This window comes from Saimiri boliviensis, chromosome X (assembly GCF_048565385.1).
Source record: "Saimiri boliviensis isolate mSaiBol1 chromosome X, mSaiBol1.pri, whole genome shotgun sequence".
Lineage (NCBI taxonomy): Eukaryota > Metazoa > Chordata > Mammalia > Primates > Cebidae > Saimiri > Saimiri boliviensis.
The window spans coordinates 666,331-687,962 of NC_133470.1; the positions used below are offsets into that span (position 1 = coordinate 666,331).

Sequence of the window (21,632 nt, forward strand, 5' to 3'; positions counted from 1 at the left end):
CCTGCTCTTGGTGGACCCACACTGGGTATGTGAAGACACAGGGGCGTTGTGGGAACACTGGAAGGGGCTGCGAGCTGCGTAAAGAGAGGCACGTGACATCAGACAGTACCAAGATGGCCACTGCTGGTTCCCTACTCTCAACGAAGGTACACTAGGAGACGAAGAAAGAAAAGTGGCAAGAGACCAGATTGATCACGCTTCTCGTTTCTTCTATTTCTGTAATTCACGTTTTTTTTTTGTTTCCACAGAACACTGGAAACCTCTCTCTATATCTATATATGTACGCACACACATATACACACACATACATATGCATACACATGTATATATACACACAGTACGTGTATATATATTTACATATATATAAATATAGGTAGCCAATATACATAGATATATTTATGTGTATATTTATTTTTTAATTCTAATTTTTTTTTTGAGACGGGGTCTCACTCTTTCACCCAGTCTGGAGTGCAGTGGCATAATCACAGCTCGCTGCAGCCTCGACTTCCTGGGCTCAAGGAGTCCTCCCACCTCAGCCTCCCTAGTAGCTGGGACCACAGGCCATGCTACCGTGCCCAGCTAATTTTTTAATTTTTTTGTAGACATGGGGTCTTGCTACATTGTCCAGGCTGGCCTCAAACCACTGGCCCCAAGCAATCCTGCCACCTCAGCCCCGTGAAGTGCTGGGATTACAGGCATGAGCCTCTCACCTGGCCAAACTCGATCATGAAAGTGCTTTGCCATCCACTTGATATAATGTCACTCAACTCAGATGGGATTTGGGGCCTGGGAGAGAAGGTCTATATAAGCTTTCTATTTCCTTTCAGAGCAGCTGGCTTCTGAAGCGCTGTTTCCCCTGCCTTCCCATTCGCTGGACAGGGTGTCCCTTCTAGGTGACTCATCGTTAAGCAGAGCCTCGTTTTCTCGCTAAAGCATTTTAAAGCTTGCCTCTAGCGTGTCAAAGCACAACAAAAGCTCAAGCCAATAAAAACACGACCCTATCTTCTATTCAGACTAAGAAGCTCTGCTTAGGATGCGGAACATTCGCCACCAAGAAACTCAACTGAAGGGAGCCAGGGGCCCCATAAGGGCATATTCAAAACAGCCTGGTCCAGTGCCCCGCCCGGAAACAAGTCTTCTCTGAACTGAACTTCCACCAGCTCCTAAACAAATAGCCCATGGAAAAGAAGAGTTTAATTCTCAACTAGATGCCTTTAGCTCTTGTTTGTGCCTGGGGGGCTGGTGCACACATCAACTCATCTGAAAAATACCGTGAAACAAACAGAAATCAGTGCTTATTACAGCAAAATTGGCTTCCAGGTGACCACATTGAGTAGGGTAGACAGAAAACCAAAACCATTCTTTTTTTTGAGATGAAGTCTCACTGTGTCGCCCAGGCTGGAGTGCAGTGGCACCATCTCAGTTCACAGCAACTTCCACCTCCCGGGCTCAAGCTATTCCCTTCTCAGCTTCCTGAGTAGCTGGACTTAACGGGTATGTGCCACCCTGCCCAGCTAATTGTTTGTATTTTTAGTAGAGACAGGGTTTCACCATGTTAGCCAGGATGGTCTTGATCTCCTGACCCCGTGATCCGCCCACCTCGGCTTCCCAAAGTGCTGGGATTACAGGTGTGAGCCACTGCACCCGGCCGCATTTTTATATTTAAGATATAAGCTGTTATCTTATATCTTGTACAAAATATAAGAAAAAGATATTATTTTCTTAAACATAATATCTTCTTTCTCTACTGCCACAACCATAATAAAATGTGCATCCAAAGTTGCCAATATCCAGCAACTGTAAATGTTCCTGAAGCAACATGCTCAGAATTGAACATGTTGACATTAAAAAGTACTTAGGCTGAGCATAATGAAAGCAGGAGAAGAGAAAGCATAAGACTCTGCTAAATCCATCAACAGTTCTGCTAGCCACAGAACTAGGAGGATCCTGCTTGTCAAATTCCAAAACTGCTCTCTTATAAAATTCGATGACAAATTTGTTCATTGGCTCATTTTAAATATAACATATTACCAAAAGAATGAAATACGGCCCAGAGTCATAAAAATATGAAGTTATCATTAAAGTTGAATACTTAAAATCTTTTTCTTTTTTTGTGGAAAAGACAACTGTCCAAAAGAGTTTATGCGCAGCACATTTAATAATGCAATATGGTATCCTGCTGAGTGCGTGTTTTCATGGTGATTTTAGACACTTTAAAAATAAACACACCCCATGACGAGGCAAATGGTTTACTTACTTTACGCTGAAATCCAAATGTCTGGGGAAATCTATTTTGCCTGCAAGAATTTTCTGATAAATGCCAAATGGGTTGTCATCAAAAAATGGAGGAAACCTGTTAGAAAAACAAACACGTATTTTTAGTGGGGAGGAAGCATGGAAAAAATCCCTGCTTTGCAACGATAGCTATTTCTGCTTAACACAGGCAGGAGATAATCTATTCCACATGCACTCCTCCCCCGCACATTGAAGTCGGCCCGATCTGAAAGCACGTGACAGTCAGATGTTCTGCCAGCAAGGCACCGTGTGCTGCACCCCAGTGCAGGGCAAGCTCCCTTGGAGAGGACAGAAAGACCATTTGAGGGGCGGCTGCTGAGCAGAAGGCAACTCCTTCGGGCATCTTATTCAGAGAGGCCACCAGCCCATTCCTTACCTGTGTGTTAACACTGGAGAGAAAGGCTCTCATGTTTATCCGGGTGAATCCACCACCATGACCAAGCATGGAAATCAAACGTCTCAATCGCAAAGTCAAGCAGTCCAATTAAAAAACGGACAGGTGGTCTTAACAGACATTTCTCCAAAGAAGACATGGGAAAGGCCAACATGTATATGAAAAAAATGCTCAACTCGCTAATCATCAGGGAAATGCAAATCAAAACCCCAGTGAGGTAGCAATCATCTCATCCCAGTTAAGATGGCTATTATGAAGAAGACACTGTAATCCCAGCACTTTGGGATGCTGAGGCGGGCGGATCACCCGAGGTCAGGAATTCGAGATCAGTCTCGCCAACATGGTGAAACCCAATCTCTACTAAAAATACAAAAATTAGCCAGGTATGGTAGCGCATGCCTGTAATCCCAGCAACTCTGGAGGCTGAGGCAGAAAAATCACTTGAACTTGGGAGGTGGAAGTTCCAGTGAGCCGAGATTGCACCATTGCACTCCAGCCTGGGTGACAAGAGTGAAACTCCATTTCAAGAAAAAAAAAAAAAAAAAGACACATGCACACAAAAATAACAATTGCTGGTGAGGATGTGGAGAAAAGGGAACTCTTTTTTTTTTTTTCGAGACAGGGTCTTGCTCAGCTCACTGCAACCTCTGCCTCCCAGGCTCGAGCAATGGACCTGCCTCAGCCTTCTAAGTAGCTGGAACCACAGGCGCCCACCACCATGCTGGCTAATTTTTGTATTTTTTGTAGAAGTGTGGTTTCGCCATGTTGCCCAGACTGGTCTTGAAGTCCTGGGCTCAATCGATCCACCCAGCTTGGTCTCCCAAACTGCTAGGATTACCAGCGTGAGCCACTGTGCCTGGCCGAAGAGGGAACTCTTATGCAATGCTGGTGGGAATGCAAACTAGTAGAGCCACCATGGAGAGCAGTATGGAGGTTCCTCAAAAACTAGAAATAGAACTCCCATATGACCTAGCCATCACATCACAAGGTATTTATCCAAAGGAGAGGAAGCCATGATATCAGACAGACGGGAGCACGCCCATGTTTACCAAAGCACTATTCACAACAGCCAAGATAGGGAATCAGCCTGGTGTCTATCAACAGATGAACAGATAGGTAAAGAAAGGGAGGTATCTGTATAGTAGAATACTATTCAGCCATAAAAAAGAAAATCCTCTGATTGGCAGCAACATGGATGAAACCGAAGGACATTACGTTAGGTGAAATAAGCCAGGAACAGAACATTAAACACCACTTGGGCTTACTCATACGTGGAAGCTAAAACAATGCTGATCTCCTGGAAGGATAAAGAGGAACAGAGGATACTAGAGGCTGGGAGGGAAGAACTGAGACATAGAGATACGTTTGTTAAAGGATACAAAATTACAACCAGATAGGAGGAGTACAGTTCCAGCACTTTATAGCCCTGTAGGATGACTATAATTAGCAATAATATATCGTATGGTCTCAAACAGGTAGAAAGATACGGAATGTTCCTAACACAAAGAAATGGTAAATGACTGAGATGATGGATATGCTCATTACCCTGATCTGATTACTCCGTTCTTTGTATCAAAGCATCACTGTGTACCCCATGAATATGTACAATTATTATGTGTCAATTTAAAAAATAAGCCTGGAAAATATGACAAAACCCAGTCTTTAAAAAAAACACCCACCTGGGTGTGGCAATACACACGTGTGGTCCCAGCTACTTGGGAGGCTGAGGTGGGAGGTCAAGGCTGCGATGAGCTGTGATCAAGTCACTGCACTCCAGCCTGGGTGACAGAGTAAGACCTTGTCTCAGGCTGGGCGCGGTGGCTCAAGCCTGTAATCCCAGCACTTTGGGAGGCCGAGGCGGGTGGATCAGGAGGTCAAGAGATTGAGACCATCCTGGTCAACATGGTGAAACCCCGTCTCTACTAAAAATATAAAAATTAGCTGGCCATGGTGGTGCGTGCCTATAATCCCGGCTACTCAGGAGCCTGAGGCAGGAGAATTGCTTGAATCCAGGAGGCGGAGGTTGCGGTGAGCCGAGATTGTGCCATTGCACTCCAGCTTGGGTAACAAGAGCGAAACTCCATCTCAAAAAAAAAAAAAAAAAAAAAAAAAAAAAAGACCTTGTCTCAAAATAAAATAAAACATAAAATACGCCGGGCGCTGTGGCTCATGCCTGCAATCCCGTACTTTGAGAGGCCGAGGCAGGCAGGCCACTTGAGGTCAGGAGTTCCAGACCAGCCTGGCCAACATGGTGAAACCCATCTCTACTAAAAATACAATAATTAGCTGGGCATGCTTGCAGGTGCCTGTAATCTCAGCTACTCAGGAGGTTGAGGCAGGAGAATCGCTTGAACCTGCGAGGCAGAGGTTGCAGTGAGCTGAGATCACGCCACTGCACTCCAGCCTGGGCAAAAGAGCCAGATGGAGTAAATAAATAAATTAAATTAATCATAAAATAATTGTTCAAGTTTATGTGGTGAATACGCCACTATATCCAAAAACAGGACACTTAAGGCTTTCTTCTGTCTACAGTACAAGCAATACCTAATAGACTCCACCTTAGAGAGCTCGGTATTGAGCCTGCTTACATAGCAGTATAAACGGCACCCTCAATAAACTGCACGTGAATGTCAGTGAACTACTTTTGTTTGAGCCAGGGTCTTGCTCTGCTGCCCAGGCTGGAGTACGGCAGTGTGATCTTGGCTCGCTGCACTGAACATACCTCCAGGGCTCAAGCTTTGCTCCCACCTCGGCCTCCTGAGCAGCAGGGGCTACAGGTGTATACCATCATGCCAGGCTGCTTTTTCGTTTTTAAATTTTTGGTAGAGATGAGGTCTCACTATGTTGCCCAGGCTGGTGTCAAACTCTTGGGCTCAAGGGATCCTCCCACTTCAGTCTTCCAAAATACTGGGACTACAGACATGAGCCACCACACCCAGCAGTGAACTTTTTTACATTCCTCATTCACGGAACATTATGTGGCACACAACAGGTGCTCAATAAACGTGTATAGGCCAAATCAAAGAGCCTGAATTATACTAGACCATATTTTTCTTTCTTTTTTGAGACAGGTTTTGACTCTGTCACCCAGGCTGGAGTGCAGTGGTGCAATCATAGCTCGCTGTAGCCTTGACCTCCTCCAGGAGGTGACCCCCCTCACCTCTGCCTTCCAGGTAGCTGGGACCACAGGTGTGTGTCACCATGCCTGGCTAATTTTTTGACTTTATGTAGGGATGCGGTCTCACTGTGTGACTACTTTTAAGGTGCACGAGCAGAGTCCATACTTGGAACTGAGACTGGATGGTCTGCAAAGCTGACCAAATCTCTTTACCCAAAGAAAACCATTTCTTGACACCTGGAGACCAGAAGAAAGGTGGAAATACATGCAAATACAGCCTTGAAAGTAGTGGTATAAAAAAATGAGATTGTCATACTATGCTTTCTTGACTGTAGTAAAAAGATCGTAGTCCTGCTGCAGAAACCAACAGACTTATCTTTAGTAATATCTAGAAATTTTAAAAATATGTGAAATAAACTAAAAATATATATATATACCTAAAACTGCAAAGACCAAGCTAAATCCAAGAAAATCTAGAAGTCAACTGTATTAGTCCACTTTCAGTCTGCTATAAAGAACTACCTGAGACTGGGTAATTTATAAAGAAAAGAGATTTAATTGACTCACTGTTCCACAAGGCTGGGGAGGCCTCAGGAAACTTACAATCATGGTGGAAGGTGAAGGGGAGGCAAGGCACACCTTACATGGTGGCAGATGAGGAAGAGCGAGCAAAGGGGAAAGTGCTACACTCCTATACCCGCAGATCTTCTAACTCCATCACAAGGCAGTACTAGGGGGTGTGGCTAAACCACCAGAAACCACTCCCATGATCCCATCACCTCTCACCAGGTCCCTCCTCCAACACTGGGGATGACACTGGAACATGAGATTTGCGTGGGGACACAAATCCAAACCATATCAACAACCAGTGAACGTATACTAGATACCTACATGTCCAAGGCACAAGTTGTACTTCTGAGATTTTCTCATATTGACCAGAACAAAGACTCATATTGACTCAAAGTCATGCTTTCTATTTAGGCTTCTTTTGACTTGGATATTCTAATTCAGGGATGCTAGCAACGGAAATACCTTATAAAATGGAGCTTTCAAATGACACACTCATTGATGATCAGAAATGTCAATGAGCAAAAATAATTCTCCTGTAGATTTCAGATCACTTCCTGACCTAAACAAAATTCAGTGGAGTGGGTGGAATGAGACGTCCCCAAAAAGATACATCCGTGATTTTGCCCTAACAACCTGTGAATGGGACCTTACTGGCAAATAGGGTCTTTTCAGATAGAAATTAACTCGAGGAGTTTCAGATGAGATCATCCCGGAATCGGGTAGGCCCAAATCCAATGGCAGGTGTCCTCATAAGAGACTGAAGCAGACACGCACACAGGAGAAAGCCACATGGAGGCGGAGGCAGAGACTACAGTGACGCGGCCACAAGTCCAGAGACGCCTGGAAGGACCCAGGAGCTGGGACAGGCAGGGGGGACCCTCCCCCAAAGCCTCCAGAGGGAAGTAGATACATTTGCAGTGGATTCAACTGTGGCTCCAGAAATATCTGTCCAGGTCCTAATGCCCAGACCTGGAATGAGAACTTATTCAGCAAGAGGATCTCTGCAGATGTGATTAAGTGAGATGAGATCGTCCTGGAGTAAGATGGCCCTAAATCCAATGGCAGGTGTCCTCATAAGAGAATGCAGATGAGATACAGACACAGAGAAGAAAGCCACGTGGAGGCGGAGGCAGAGACCACAGTGACGCGGCCACAAGTCCAGGGATGCTGGAGCCCCCAGGAGCCGGGAGATGCAGGAAGAAGCGTTCCCTGCAGCGCAGTCCTGAGACACTTTGATCTCAAACTTCCAGTCTCCAGGACTGGGAGAGGATAATTTCTCTTGTTTAAACCTTCCCACCTGTGGCAATCTCTAACAGCGGTGCCAAGACATTCATACCTAGAACCACACACATGAACTGTCCAATCCACTGCAGTGAAGAAAAATTCAAAGACAAACTAGAGAAACGCGAACTATAAAAATGGAAATGAATGGGAGAGGTCACAGAGAAGCAGTGAGTTACATGAGGAAATGAAAGACACTGAACGAACGTAAAGCATTAGGTGTGTGCGATGTGGCCCTAACACAGCACTTGTTCCTTCTGAAACAACATTTCAGTTGCTAAGTTTTGCTCTTCAGCATGAAGGTGGCTTTTCCATTAGAGCACCTCTCTGGGCGGCTAGTTCTGGAGTTACAAGCCATCACATATTGAAAAACCACCCAGGCCAGGCTGGAAGCAGAGCTCCGAGTACAGACACTCATCTGATCCTCGCCAACACTGATACCTCAGATGTTAACTACCCCGCAAGCCCGTCCTCCCTCATCCGCCAGCAGCGTTCCCTATAACGGTAGCTGGGGGAGATGCATTCCCGTTTCTTTCTCGGTTTGGATGGCGACCCTGTCTGAATACATTCAGCTGTGTGATTTCATTGGGGAAATGTACAGATACAGGACTGGAACATTAAACTCCAGGAGGAAATGTGTCATAGACACCTAAAAACATTTATGGAGAATAATAAATGAAATGCTCTTGGTCAGTAGACATTACATGACAAGATCATGCAAAAGATATTTAATATGTAGAAACAAATAAATAATAGGTGAGCACTAAACTGATCATCTTGCCCAAAAGAAAAAGCACAGAGACAGAGAGAGAGTCTGTGCGTGAGTGTGTGTGTGTGTGTGTGTGTGTGTGAGAAACACACTCCCCGGTGTGTATGTGTGTGTCTGAGAAACACACTCCCCGGGGTGTGTGTGGGGTGGGGGGTATGTGTGAGAAACAGCACTCCCTGGATGCCTGGGCAGCGCCCTCTCAAACCCTCACATTTCTGTCTCTAAATATAGAGACTGCTTCCAATTCTTACCAAGTGAGGAATAAATTCTCATTATATGGCATTCGGCATATTAAGCAAGTTAAACTGATTGGTGGTGACAGCTCTACTTGCAAGGGTGATCTGCTAATCAGCATGAATGCAAGCTCAAGATTTTCACCTTAAAAATGCATGCCCAAGCTAGGCATAGTGGCTCATGCCTGTCATCCCAGCACCTGGAGAGGCCAAGGTGGGAGGGCTGCTTAAGCCCAGGAGTTCAAGGTCAGCCTGGACAACATAGCAAGATCTCATCTCTATAAAAAATTAAAAACTAGCTAGGTGTAATGATGTGCACCTGTGGTCCCAGCTACTCAAGAAGCTGAAGCGGGAGAATCACTTGAGCCCAGGAGGTGGGGGCTTCGATGAGCTGATTGTGCCACTGCGCTCCAGCCTCTCGCTCCTGGCAACAGTTAAGTGAGAGCCTGCCTCAAAACGAAAAACACTGGACACAGTGGTGCATGCCTGTAATCGCAGCGCTTTGAGAGACCAAGGCAGGAGAACTGCTTGAGCCTAGGAGTTCAAGACCAGCCTTGACAACACAGTGAGACCAAAAACTTTAAAAATCAGTTGGACGTGCTGGTATGTGCCTGTGTTCCCAGAGACAGCTTTCTGTAGTCCCAGGAGGCTGAGGCAGGAGGATCGCTTGAGCCCAGGAGGTGGAGGTTTCAGTGAGCTATGACTGTGCCACTGCAGTCGTCTGGACACAGAACAAGAACCTGTCTCAAAAGAAAAAAAAACACTCACGCAGTGGGTCATGGCTGGAAAAAAAAAAACACTCACGCAGTGGGTCATGGCTCTCTCATCCCAGCACTTTGGGAGGCCAAGGCAGGTGGATCTGTTGAGCCCAGGAATGTGAAACCAGCCTGGGTAACATAGCAAAACCCTATCTCTACAAAATATTTTTAAGAAGTTAGACAGGTACAGTGATGTGTGCCTGTCATTCCAGCTACTCAGGACGCAGAGGCGGGGGGTTTGCTTGAGCCCAGGAGGTCGAGGCTGCAGTGAGCCGTGATTGCACCACTGCACTCCTGACGGCAACAGAGCAGGACTGTCTGCCAGAAAGAAAAAAAAAAGAAGAAAATGCATGCCAATTGTGCCCCTAGCTCTATTATCTGCCAGTAAAATTTTAATGTAACCATTAAATTTAATGCAACCATGTAATATAACCATCAATTTTAATGTAACCATGTACAGGCTCATAACTGTAATTCCAGAACTTTGGGAGGCCAAGGCAGGTGAACCACTTGAGGTCAGGAGTTCAAGACCATCCTGGCCAACACGGTGAAACCCCATGTCTACTAAAAATACAAAAAGCCAGGTGTCGTGACACGCACCCGTAATTCCAGCTACTCAGGAGGCTGAGGCAGGAGAATCGCTTGAACCTGGGAGGCGGACGTTGCAGTGAGCTGACATCGTGCCACTGCACTCCAGCCTGGGTGACAGAGCAAGAGTCCCTCTAAAATAATAATAATAATAAATGAAGTGTGTGCTCCTCAGATGAAGCAGACTGAGGTGGAAGATGAGAAGGGGAAGTGGAGGGCCAGGAAGCGGAAGCGGCAGCACACGGGGCGGAGTGGAGGGTGAAAATAGTCCTGGGGCCCCTCGCCTGGGCCATCACAGCAGTGGCTCTCAAAGTGCAGTCCCAGGATGGTTTCCGACCTCAATTCAGGGATGGGTGAAGTCGTTTTTCTGACCCCAGTTCTGAATAGTGACACATTTTCTTCCTATGCCTCAGCTAAACAACACGCTACGCAGCACGGCAGACAAAGGGAGAAGCCAGCAGCCCTTGTGAAAGCTGGACGCTAAAGAGATTCGAAAAACGCAGAAGATGTGGCCAACCTCCTCAAGAATGTTTTTCTCTCTTTTTAGAGACAGGGTCTCTGTCACCCAGGCTGGAGTGCAGTGGTGAGACCACAGCTCACTGCAGCCTTGACCTCCCAGCCTTGAGTGATCCTCCTGCCTCAGCCTCCCAAAGTACCCGGACCACAGGCATGCAACACCACCACACCCAGCTAATTGGTCTAGTTCTTTCATTTTATTTTTTGTAGAGATGGGGGTCTCACTATGTTGCCCAGGCTGGCCTCCAACTCCTGGGCTCAAGTGATCCTCCCGCCTCAGCCTCCTGAAGTGCTGGGATTATGGTGTGAGCCACTTTGCCCAGCCTGAATGGTTTTATTTCTACAACTGTGGTTACACATTTTTTTTTCATTTAAAAATGCTATTTATGTTCACCTCTGTGACTATCATTTAACTTCTCATATAATTTATGTATTCTGTTTGTTTATATTTCAGTCTCCACTTTAATTTCAAGTGCAGTCAGTGTGGAAGTTCTGTGGCTTGTTAATAACTCTGAGGTGTGTGTTGAAGGGGTCCCGAGGCCAGCATGTTTGAGAACCACTGCACAGTGCCCAACGCTCCCCGTGGAAGGGGCTCCATTCGCAGACAGATTCCGCCTTCCGTAGAATCTTCTGCACCCTGTGTGCTATGCTGTATTGTTTTAGTTGATGCCCATAAAGAAAATTCATCACTATTGGAAAAATGATCTCACTCATCTGCTAAAACACACTTTAGGAACCCCAGGGTCCCCTGGATGCCACTTTGAGAATCACTGCTGTCATAACCAAGACAGGACGCCCTGGGGGCTTTCTCTTACCCTACACTGTGCTCTACGCCTTGTGTGCCCGTGTTTTATTCTTTACGCTTTAGCTGATTTTTGTTTTCTTTTTCTGAGACAGTGTCTTGCTCTGTTGTCCAAGCTAATGTGCACTGGTGCATCTCAGCTCACCACAGCCTCAACTTCCTGGGCTGAAGCAATCCTCCCACCTTAGCCTCCTGAGCAGCTGGGACTACAGGCTCATACAACCACACTCAGCTAGTTTTATTTTTATCTTCTGTAGAGATGGGGGTCCCACTACATTGCCTAGGCTGGTCTTGAACTCTTGGGCATAAGCAATTTTTCGGCCTCAGCCTCCCGAAGTGCTAGGCTGACAGGGATGAGCCACCATGCCCAGGCTTTACCTGACTCTTGAATTAAACTCTCTGGGAGATAAGAGAAGAGAACAGGATGGGAGAGATTGGAGCAGAGCTTGGGCCCAGGGCAAGTGCATGAGTGATTTTATTCCAGAACGTGCCACACAATTTTCATCTGACCGAAACATGTCTCAGTCCGTGAAAATAAAACCTGCATGATGATATGATCTCCTTCCTAATCACATGGCAGATTTTACCAAACAGACGGTTTTCCTTGTACTTGGTGGAAGACTGAGATAATCGGTAGAAGCAATAAAACAGACAAGGCCCAGCCTCACTTGACCCGCTAAGAGTGAGAACACAGCAAACGGAGCTGTCACAGGGAAGGTGCAGCCGGGCCGGGGAAGGAGGCAGGAGGACCCCTGACTGCAGGCCATCTCCATGCGTGTGTGTTGCAACGCCTCCTTCCAGCCACCAGAAGCTTCTGGTGAGGAGAGCAGCTTGGGGTGTTGGTTTTAGAGGCAGTCAACACAACACAAAATCAAGATGGTTTCAGAGCTGCTAAGCGGTATAAATAAAACAGATGGGCTGGTCAGACAGGGGGTGACCAGGAGAACAGGGGAGGCCCCAGAGGGCTCTGGGAGCAGGTGGCAGATGACCCTGCAGCATGTGCAGTGGCAGAGAAAGGGCCAGCCTGGCTGAGTGCGGTGGGTCATGCCTGTCAGCCCAGCACTTTGGGAGGCCAAGGCAGGCAGATCACTAGAGGTCAGGAGTTTGAGACCAGCCTGGCCAATATGGTGAAACCCTGTCTCTATTAAAAATACAAAAATTAGCTGGGCATGCTGGCACACACCTGTAATCCCAGCTACTCGGGAGGCTGAGGCAGGAGAATTGCTTGAACCTGGGAAGCAGAGGTTGCAGTGAGCCAAGATTGCACTCCAACCTCAGCGACAGAGTGAGACCCTGTCTTTAAAAAAAAAAAAAAAAAAAGGGCCAGCCCTGGGGGTGCCTGCGGGCAGGGGACAGGTCAGGCTTCCTGGCATGTTAAAAAAGCGGTAGAAAGAAACAGCTCGGCTGCTGTTTAAGGAGGTGGATCACCCACAGACAGTCTCAGAACCTCATATGAAAACGAGCCTCCGATTCCGCTCGGCACCCGGGAAGCAAGAAGTGGGCTCCCAGGGAAGAGAGACACAGCTGGTGGGGACATGGGTGAGACGCCTGCAGCTGCTTCCAAGGAAACGTACTGTAGGCAGGAGTGGGTGCAGGAGACAGTGAGAAAGCCTGGGGTGGAGCAGGCGGGAGCTCAGGCCAGAGGGGCTGGGGAAGAGCATGGAAACCCCTGGGGAGAGCTGGGGCTGGAGAGGCAGGCCACTCCCGAAACACAGCCATGGGAAAAGAGAGCGCGCTGCTGAGAAACTGAAAACGCAACATTCACCCAGAAAGACTCCAATTAGAGAAAAGGAAAATAAAAATAGGCTGTGAATCAATAGCTCCCTGCCTCACGAAATGCACACATCAGCAGACTGGGCTTTAATTAGGAAACCATTGTTCATTTAATTATTCATTTGCTTTTTTTTTTTTTTTTTGAGATGGAGTCTCACTCTCTTGCCCAGGCTGGAGTGCAGTGGCACAATCTTGGCTCACTGCAACCTCTGCCTCTTGGGTTCAAGCAATTCTCGTGCCTTAGCCTCTCAAGTAGCTGGGATTACAGGCACGCACCACCATGTCCAGCTAATTTTTCTGTATTTTTAGTAGAGATGGGGTTTCACCATGTTGGCCAGGCTGGTCTTGAACTCCTGACCTCAGGTGATCCGCCTGCCTTGGCCTCCCAAAGTGCTGGGATTACAGGTGTGAGCCACCGTGCCTGGCCTAATTATTCATTTTCAATTAGCCTAATGATATATTCCGTTATAATTAGGTTATTTTCTATTCTATTATATTCTAATATATCAAATATTCCAATATGTTACAGCCTACTAACAATTCTGATAACTTTAGATAATAACTGTAATACAGTCATTTTGAGTGTAATATTCTATTCTTTTAAAATTTATTTTTATGTATTTTTAACTTCAGCATGCCCTGAGACTAATACTGTTTTAATTATATTCTAATAAGTCTATGTTATATTCTAACAATATTATGTTCTAATAGCATATTGTATTCTCTATCCTATCATCAATAAAATTTGGGGTACATGAACCTCACTCTATTTAAAAGTATTAGACTCCAGGATACAAAGATCCTCAGGCAATGCTGCCCTCGTGTGGTCAGTGTTACCACCGACGGAAAATGTGCTTTTCCTTGGGTAGACACCGATCAATATGCCTCAGTTGTTTTTAACCTTTTGGGTTTACCTAGGACATCACAGGCGAGGGTGCATATTGAGAAGTTTGGTTCTATGTGATTTGCAGGCATTTCTCAGCAAACAGTAATGGAAAAATCAAAACACCAACAGGTAGATAGGTAGGTAGATGACTGATAGCTAGATAGAAAAGTAGATAGATACGTAGGTAGGTAGGTAGGCAGGCAGGCAGATGATTGATAAATAGGTAGATAGATATATAGAAAAGCAGATAGATGAATAGGTAGATAGATGACTGACAGATGGATAGGTAGGTAGGTAAACAGTTACACAGAAAGACAGATGGTAAGTAGATGGATAGGCAAATAGAAAGCTAGAAGAATAGGAAGTAGATAGATGGATACATGAATGACAGATTATAGGTATATACACAGATGACAGGTAGCTAACGAGATAAAAAGATCACAGAGATAGAGAGATGGATATATAAATATATAAATGACAGCTAGCCTTAAACAGATGACAGATAAGGATAAATGGATAAACAGATACATACATAACAGGTAGACAGACCACAGAGACAAAAAGGGATAGGTGTGTGGGTGGGTGGGTGGATGAATAGATGGATGTGTAGATAGACAGATGGATGAAGGGGTGGGTGGGTGGGTGGATGGATGGATGAAGGGGTGGGTGGGTGGATGGACGGATGAAGGGGTGGGTGGGTGGGTAGACAGATCAAGGGGTGGGTGGGTGGGTGGACGGATGGATGAAGGGGTGGGTGGGTGGGTGGGTGGATGGATGGATGGATGGATGGATGAAGGGGTGGGTGGGTGGATGGATGGATGAAGGGGTGGATGAAGGGGTGGGTGGGTGGATGGATGGATGAAGGGGTGGGTGGGTGGATGCATAGATGGATGAAGGGGTAGGCAGGTGGAGGATGGATGGATGGATGGATGAAGGGGTGGGTGGTTGGATGGATAGATGGATGAAGGGGTGGGTGGATGGATGGATGGATGGATGGATGGACAGATGGATGAAGGGGTGGGTGGATGGATGGATGGATGGATGGATGGATGAAGGGGTGGGTGGATGGATGGATGGATGGATGGATGAAGGGGTGGGTGGGTGGATGGACAGATGGATGAAGGGGTGGGTGGATGGATGGATGGATGGATGGATGGATGGATGAAGGGGTGGGTGGGTGGATAGACAGATGAAGGGGTGGGTGAATGGATGGATGGATGGATGGATGGATGAAGGGGTAGGTGGGTGGATGGATGGATGGATGGATGGATGAAGGGGTGGGTGGGTGGATGGATGGATGGATGAAGGGGTGGGTGGGTGGATACATAGATGGATGAAGGGGTAGGCAGGTGGAGGATGGACGGATGGATGGATGAAGGGGTGGGTGGGTGGATGGATAGATGGATGAAGGGGTGGGTGGATGGATGGATGGATGGATGGATGAAGGGGTGGGTGGGTGGATGGACAGATGGATGAAGGGGTAGGTAGGTGGAGGATGGATGGATGGATAACATACAGACATAGACAGACAGGTGGGTAGACGGATGGATGACAAACGACATACATGGATAGCCAGACAATGAAATACAGGTTTTCACGGGCTCCACTCTCCTCCTCTGGAATCTCATGCTCCAGTTTTGTGCTGGAATTCTTCGGCAGTGCTTGTTCAACACCGCTCTGATCCCTAGACTAGTGTGAGAATTAAAGGATTTGCTTTCTTTATCAAAGACAGCAGAGATAAGCACTTGGGAAAATGACCCCTGCCTGCTCCCCAACCAAAGTCAGTGACCTACTGGATTTCCTAAGGCAGATGTCAGAATGTTCCATGCCCCACACCCCCAGGAACAAGCATTTGGTGCTCCCCACCAGCAAGATCCGGCTTAGACACGCCTTCCCGGCAGGAGAACACCTGTCTTCCTTCCCTCCTTTGTTTCCAACTGAAAGGGAAGGTTTCCCAGAGAAAACCTGTGGTCTTTACCCCCTGCAGGGAATCAGAGATGTGACAGAGGATCTGGCTTATGTTCTGACAACGGGGAGCACTCAGAGGATACGCTGGTGTCTGTCTTTGAGACTCAGAGGCAAGCAGAAGATGGACGCACACAGGAAAAGAGAGACCTAGGAGGCAGCGTCGGCGGTGGCGAAGCACGGCAGAGGATCCCCTAGTGGTGTTCTGGGCCTTCCTCTCATCTTCATCCTGTCTAGAGGCACACAGTACAACACCTTCTCTGCACACATGGCTCACTCCTTCCTACGGGTTCCTATCTGGAAAAGCGGCACGCTACTGAGTTGTCCTAGGGAATTAACAGGCACGCCAGGTACTAACAACCGAACGAGGAGGACACCAGCGTCCTGGGCTTCCAAGTGCTGCATGCTTCCTTTGTGTCCTGGGCAAGTCATGGTGGAGCTGTCTCAGGCATACGCTGGCCTTCAACACCGAATCATGCTGACATCCCGACGGATGACTGACCTCTCTGTTCTGTGGTCACAGGGAGGATGGCACCTCCCCTGACTTCCAAATCTCTCCCAACACAGGTATCACGGGCACTGGAACCAGGGCAACTCCATCTTGAACAGGGACTGGGTAAAATGAGGCTGAGACCTACTGGGATGCATTCCCAATGCTGAAGTCATTCTAAGGATGACACAGGAGGATGTCATTAAGGATGACATTCTAAGTCATTAAGGATGACACAGGAGGTCAGCACAAGATACAGGTGACAAAGACCTTGCTGATGAAACAGGCTGCGGTAAAACTGGCCGAATCCCATCAAAATCAAGGTGGAGACAATGGTGACCTCTGACTGACCTCACAGCTCATTAGACATTAATTATAACGCAGTAGGTACTAAAGGACACAGTGCCATGACAGTTTACAAACGCCATGACACTGTCAGGAAGTTACTCTCTATCGTCTAAAAGGGGAGGAACCCTGGGCTCCAGGAATTGCTCACCCCTTTCCCAGAAAACTCACAGAAAATCCACCCCCTGTTTAGCATAAAATGAAGAAATAGCCATCAAAATAGCCAACCAGTATCCTGGGGGCTGCCCTGCCTATGGAGTAGCCGTATTTTTATTCTTTTACTTTATTTTTAATAAACTTGTTTTCACTTTACTCTATGGACTTTCCCCAAATTCTTTTTTGCAAGAGATCCAAGAACCCTCTCTTGGGGTCTGGATCAGGACCCCTTTCCATAACACAGGTATGGGGTTTTAGAAGAAAAACACATTCTCGCCTTCTTTGCACGATGTTCATCAGTAAATCAATTGTATTTGGCTGATTTACCTTGACTCGACCTGTGCCCTCCTGAGCTCTGCAGGTTACTTCAGAAAGGCTGTGTGCGGAAGATTTATTTAATTTTTAAATTCATGAAGTGCAGAAGTGAGAAGCACGGGAAAGAGTGGAGCAAAGAGTTCAACCTGTAACTATGGAAATCGACTGAGATAACTCGCTACCTTCAGACCAGCCCAGAACGTGAATTTTAATTTAAGGAAGATATAGATATTTAGACGTAAAAATCTCAGCAGGCATGCGTGGGTGGCTCCTTCACAACTTTGTGATTTTTGCCTCTTATTCAAACAAGCTCAACTGCCAATTCACACTGCCAGCCTCAGCAGAGCAGCGGATGTGTGTGCGGCCACACTGTGTGTTTGCGACACTCACGGACTGTTTTCAAGACTGCAAAAATGCCGAGGGATGAATGGATGGGGGAAGGGGTGCTGGCCTGTAAGATGAAGATTCTCTACGGAGACTCTACTTACCCCGAGAGCATCTCGAATATCAGGATGCCGAGGGCCCACCAGTCCACGGCCCTCCCGTGGCCCTTGCTCTGAATGACTTCGGGGGCCAGGTACTCGGGTGTTCCGCACAGGGTCCACGTCCTACATGGGCGACAGAGACAGGGCCCACAAAATTCAGTGGTGCTTGGCTCATGAGCCACCTTAGAAGCTTTAATTGTTGCAATAACTTAGTTGAGTAACACCATGCCCCCTTTCCCTCCTGTGCAGTATTTGACTGGACAGAGACAGTAACATTGTTTTCGCTGATTCCTTTCCACAGAAATAATTCTTAACGGGCTTGGAAACTAAGAATTGGTTTTCTCATCCTTGCTACTGTGGCTGGTATTGTTACCATTGCTCCTCAGAAGCAAAAAAACTCTGGTTTTTTGAGTTACATATACCTGCCTTAGTATAAATCATAAAGAATAAAATTAAAATTAAAGGAAAAAGAAGATCATGCCCCAGGCAGCAACATAGATGGAGGTGGAGAGGCCGTTCTCCTAAGTGCACTTACATGCCAAGCACCACGTTCCCACTTGCATGTAGGAGCTAAACACTGGCTACACGTGGACACACAGACGGAAACAAGGGACACCGGTGCCAGAGGGTGGAGGGTGCGGACACAGAGAGGGGGAACCACACACACCGGGCACCGGAGGGTAGAGGGGGGCGGACCCAGAAAGAGGGAGAACCAGACACCGGGCACCGGAAGGTCGGGGGGCGGACACAGAGAGAGGGGGAACCACACACACCGGGCACCGGAGAGTAGAGGGGGGCGGACCCAGAAACAGGGAGAACCAGACACCGGGCACCGGAAGGTCGGGGGGCGGACACAGAGAGAGGGGGAACCACACACACCGGGCACCGGAAGGTGGGGGGGGGAGCGGACACGGAGAGAGGGGGAACCACAGACACCGGGCACCGGAAGGTCGGGAGGCGGACACAGAGACAGGGGGAACCACAGACACCGGGCACCGGAAGGTCGGGGGGCGGACACAGAGAGAGGGGGAACCACAGATACCGGTGCCGGAGGGTAGAGGGGGGCGGACACACAGAGGGGGAACCACAGACACGAGGCACCGGAAGGTCGGGGGCGTACAGAGAGAGGGAGAACCACAGATAGTGGACCCCGGAGAGTGGAGGGTGTGGACACAGAGAGAGGGGGAACCACACACACCGGGCACCGGAAGGTCGCGGGGGGCGGACACAGAGAGAAGGGTAACCACAGACACCGGGCACCGGAAGGTCGGAGGGGGAGAGCGGACACGGGGGGGGTACCACAGACACCGGGCCCCCGAGGGTGGAGGGTGCGGACACGGACACAGAGAGAGGGGGAACCACAGACACCGGGCACCGGAAGGTCGGGTGGCGGATAGAGAGACGGGGAACCACAGACAGTGGGCCCGGGAGGGTCGGGGGGGCGGAAACAGAGGAGGGGGGAACCACAGACAGCGGGCCCCGGATGGTGGAGGGTGCGGACACAGAGAGAGGGGGAACCACAGACACCGGGCGCCGGAGGTTGGAGAGAGGTGGAGAGAGGGGGAACCACAGACACCGGGCACCGGAAGGTCGGGGGGGCGGATACAGAGAGGAGGAACCACAGACAGCCCGCCCCGGAGGGTCGGGGGGGCGGACACAGAGCGGGAACCACAGACATCAGGCACCGGAAGGTCGGGGGGCGGATACAGAGAGGGAACCACAGACAGCGGGCCCCGGAGGGTGGAGGGTGCGGACACGGAGAGAAGGGGAACCACAGACACCGGGCCCTGGAGGGTGGAGGGGGGGCGGACACGGAGAGAGGGGAAACCACAGACACCGGGCGCCGGAGGGTGGAGGGGGGTGGAGAGAGGGGGAACCACAGACACCAGCACCGGAAGTTGGGGGGCGGACACAGAGGGAGAACCACAGACACCGGGCCCCGGAGGGTAGAGGGGGGCGGACCCAGAGAGGGAACCACAGACACCGGGCCCCGGAAGGTGGAGGGTGTGGACACCGGGCGCCGGACACAGAGAGGGAACCACAGACACAGGTGCCGGAGGGTGGAAGGGGGCGGACACCTGGCCGGAGGGTGGAGGGTGGAGGGGGAACCACAGACACCAGGCGCCGGAGGGTGGGAGTAGGGGCGGATAGAGGAAGAACCACAGACACCGCGCTCCGGAGGGTGGAGGGGGGTGGACACAGAGAGGGGGGGAACCACAGACACGGGGCGCCAGAGGGTGAAAGGGGGCGGACAGAGGGGGAACCACAGACACCGTGCACTGGAAGGTGGGGAGGGGCGGACAGAGTGAGGAGAACCACAGACACCGCGCGCCGGAGGGTGGAAGGGGGCCGACACAGAGGGGAACCACAGACACCAGGCGCCGGACAGGGAGAGAGAGGGAACCACAGCCACAGGTGCCCGAGGGTGGAAGGGGGCAGACACCGGGCCCGGAGGGTGGAGGAGAGAGGGGGAACCACAGACACCAGGCTCCGGAGGGTGGAGTGGGGGCGGATAGAGGGAGAATCACAGACACCGCGCCGGAGGGTGGAGGGGGGCGGACACAGAGGGGAACCACAGACACGGGGCGCCAGAGGGTTAAAGGGGGCTGATAGAGGGGGGAACCACAGACGCCGGAGGGCGGAGGGGGCGGACACAGAGAGGGGGGGAAACCACAGACACCGGGCACCGGAAGGTCGGGGGGCGGACACAGAGAGAACCACAGACACCGTGCCCCGGAGGGTGCGGACCCGGGGGTGGGGGGAACCACAGACACCGGGCACCGGAAGGTCGGGGGGCGGACACACAGAGAGGGAGAACCACAGACACCGGGCGCCGGAAGGTCGGGGGGCGGACACACAGAGAGGGAGAACCACAGACACCGGGCGCCGGAAGGTCGGGGGGCGGACACAGAGAGAGGGAGAACCACAGACACCGGGCGCCGGAAGGTCGGGGGGCGGACACAGAGAGAGGGAGAACCACAGACACCGGGCGCCGGAAGGTCGGGGGGCGGACACACACAGAGGGAGAACCACAAACACCGGGCGCCGGAGGGTGAAGGGGCGCAGACACAGAGAGAGGGGGAACCAGAGACACCGAGCTCCGGAGGGTGGAGTTGGGGGGCGGATAGAGGGAGAACCACAGACACCGCGCGCCGGAGGGTGGAGGGGGACTGACACAGAGAGAGGAGGAACCACAGACGCCGGGCCGGTGGGTGGAGGGGGACGGATATAGAGAGGGGGATCCACAGACACCCGACGCTGGAGAGTGAAGGGGGGCGGACACCGGAAGAGAAGGAACGAGACACCGGGCGCCGGAAGGTGAGGGGGCAGACACGGAGAGGGGGAACCACAGGCACCAGACGCCGGAGGGTGGAGGGGGGGCGGATATGGGGGGGAACCACAGACACGGGGCGCCGGAGGGTGGAAGGGGGAGGACACAGAGAGGGGGAACCCCAGACACTGGGCGCTGGAGGGTGGAGGGGGGGGGCGGACACAGAGAGAGGGGAAACCACAGACAGCAGGCGCCGGAGGCTGGAGTGGGGGTGGATAGAGAGGGGGGAACCACAAACACTGGGCGCCGGAAGGTGGCGGATAGAGAAGGCGGGGAACCACAAACACCGAGTCCCGGAGGGTGGAGGGGGGCGGATACAGAGAGGGGGGAACCATAGACACCGGGTGCCGGAGGGTGGAGGGGGCGGACACAGAGGGCGGATCCATAGGCACCTGACGCATGAAGTTAGAGGGGGCGGACGCAGGGAGGGGGAACCACAGACACGAGGCGCCGGAGGGTGCAGGGAGGCAAATACAGAGAGCAGGGGAACCACAGAAACCACAGACACCCGGTGCGGGAGGTGGAAGGGGATGGACACAGAAAGAAGGGGAACCAGAGACGG

General features: G+C 50.1%; 1 protein-coding gene across 1 annotated transcript in view; it reads right to left on the minus strand.

Moving 5' to 3' along the window:
- The window catches only part of LOC101042624 (protein kinase cAMP-dependent X-linked catalytic subunit), a 101,250-nt gene that overhangs the window by 16,486 nt on the left and 63,132 nt on the right, over window positions 1–21,632 (minus strand). Inside the window, exons 4-5 of the mRNA XM_039475430.2 lie at window positions 17,743–17,862; window positions 2,258–2,353 (exon numbers count right to left, since the gene is read on the minus strand). Coding sequence (XP_039331364.1) covers window positions 2,258–2,353; window positions 17,743–17,862 — 216 coding nt within the window. The remainder of the gene's footprint in view (window positions 1–2,257; window positions 2,354–17,742; window positions 17,863–21,632) is intronic.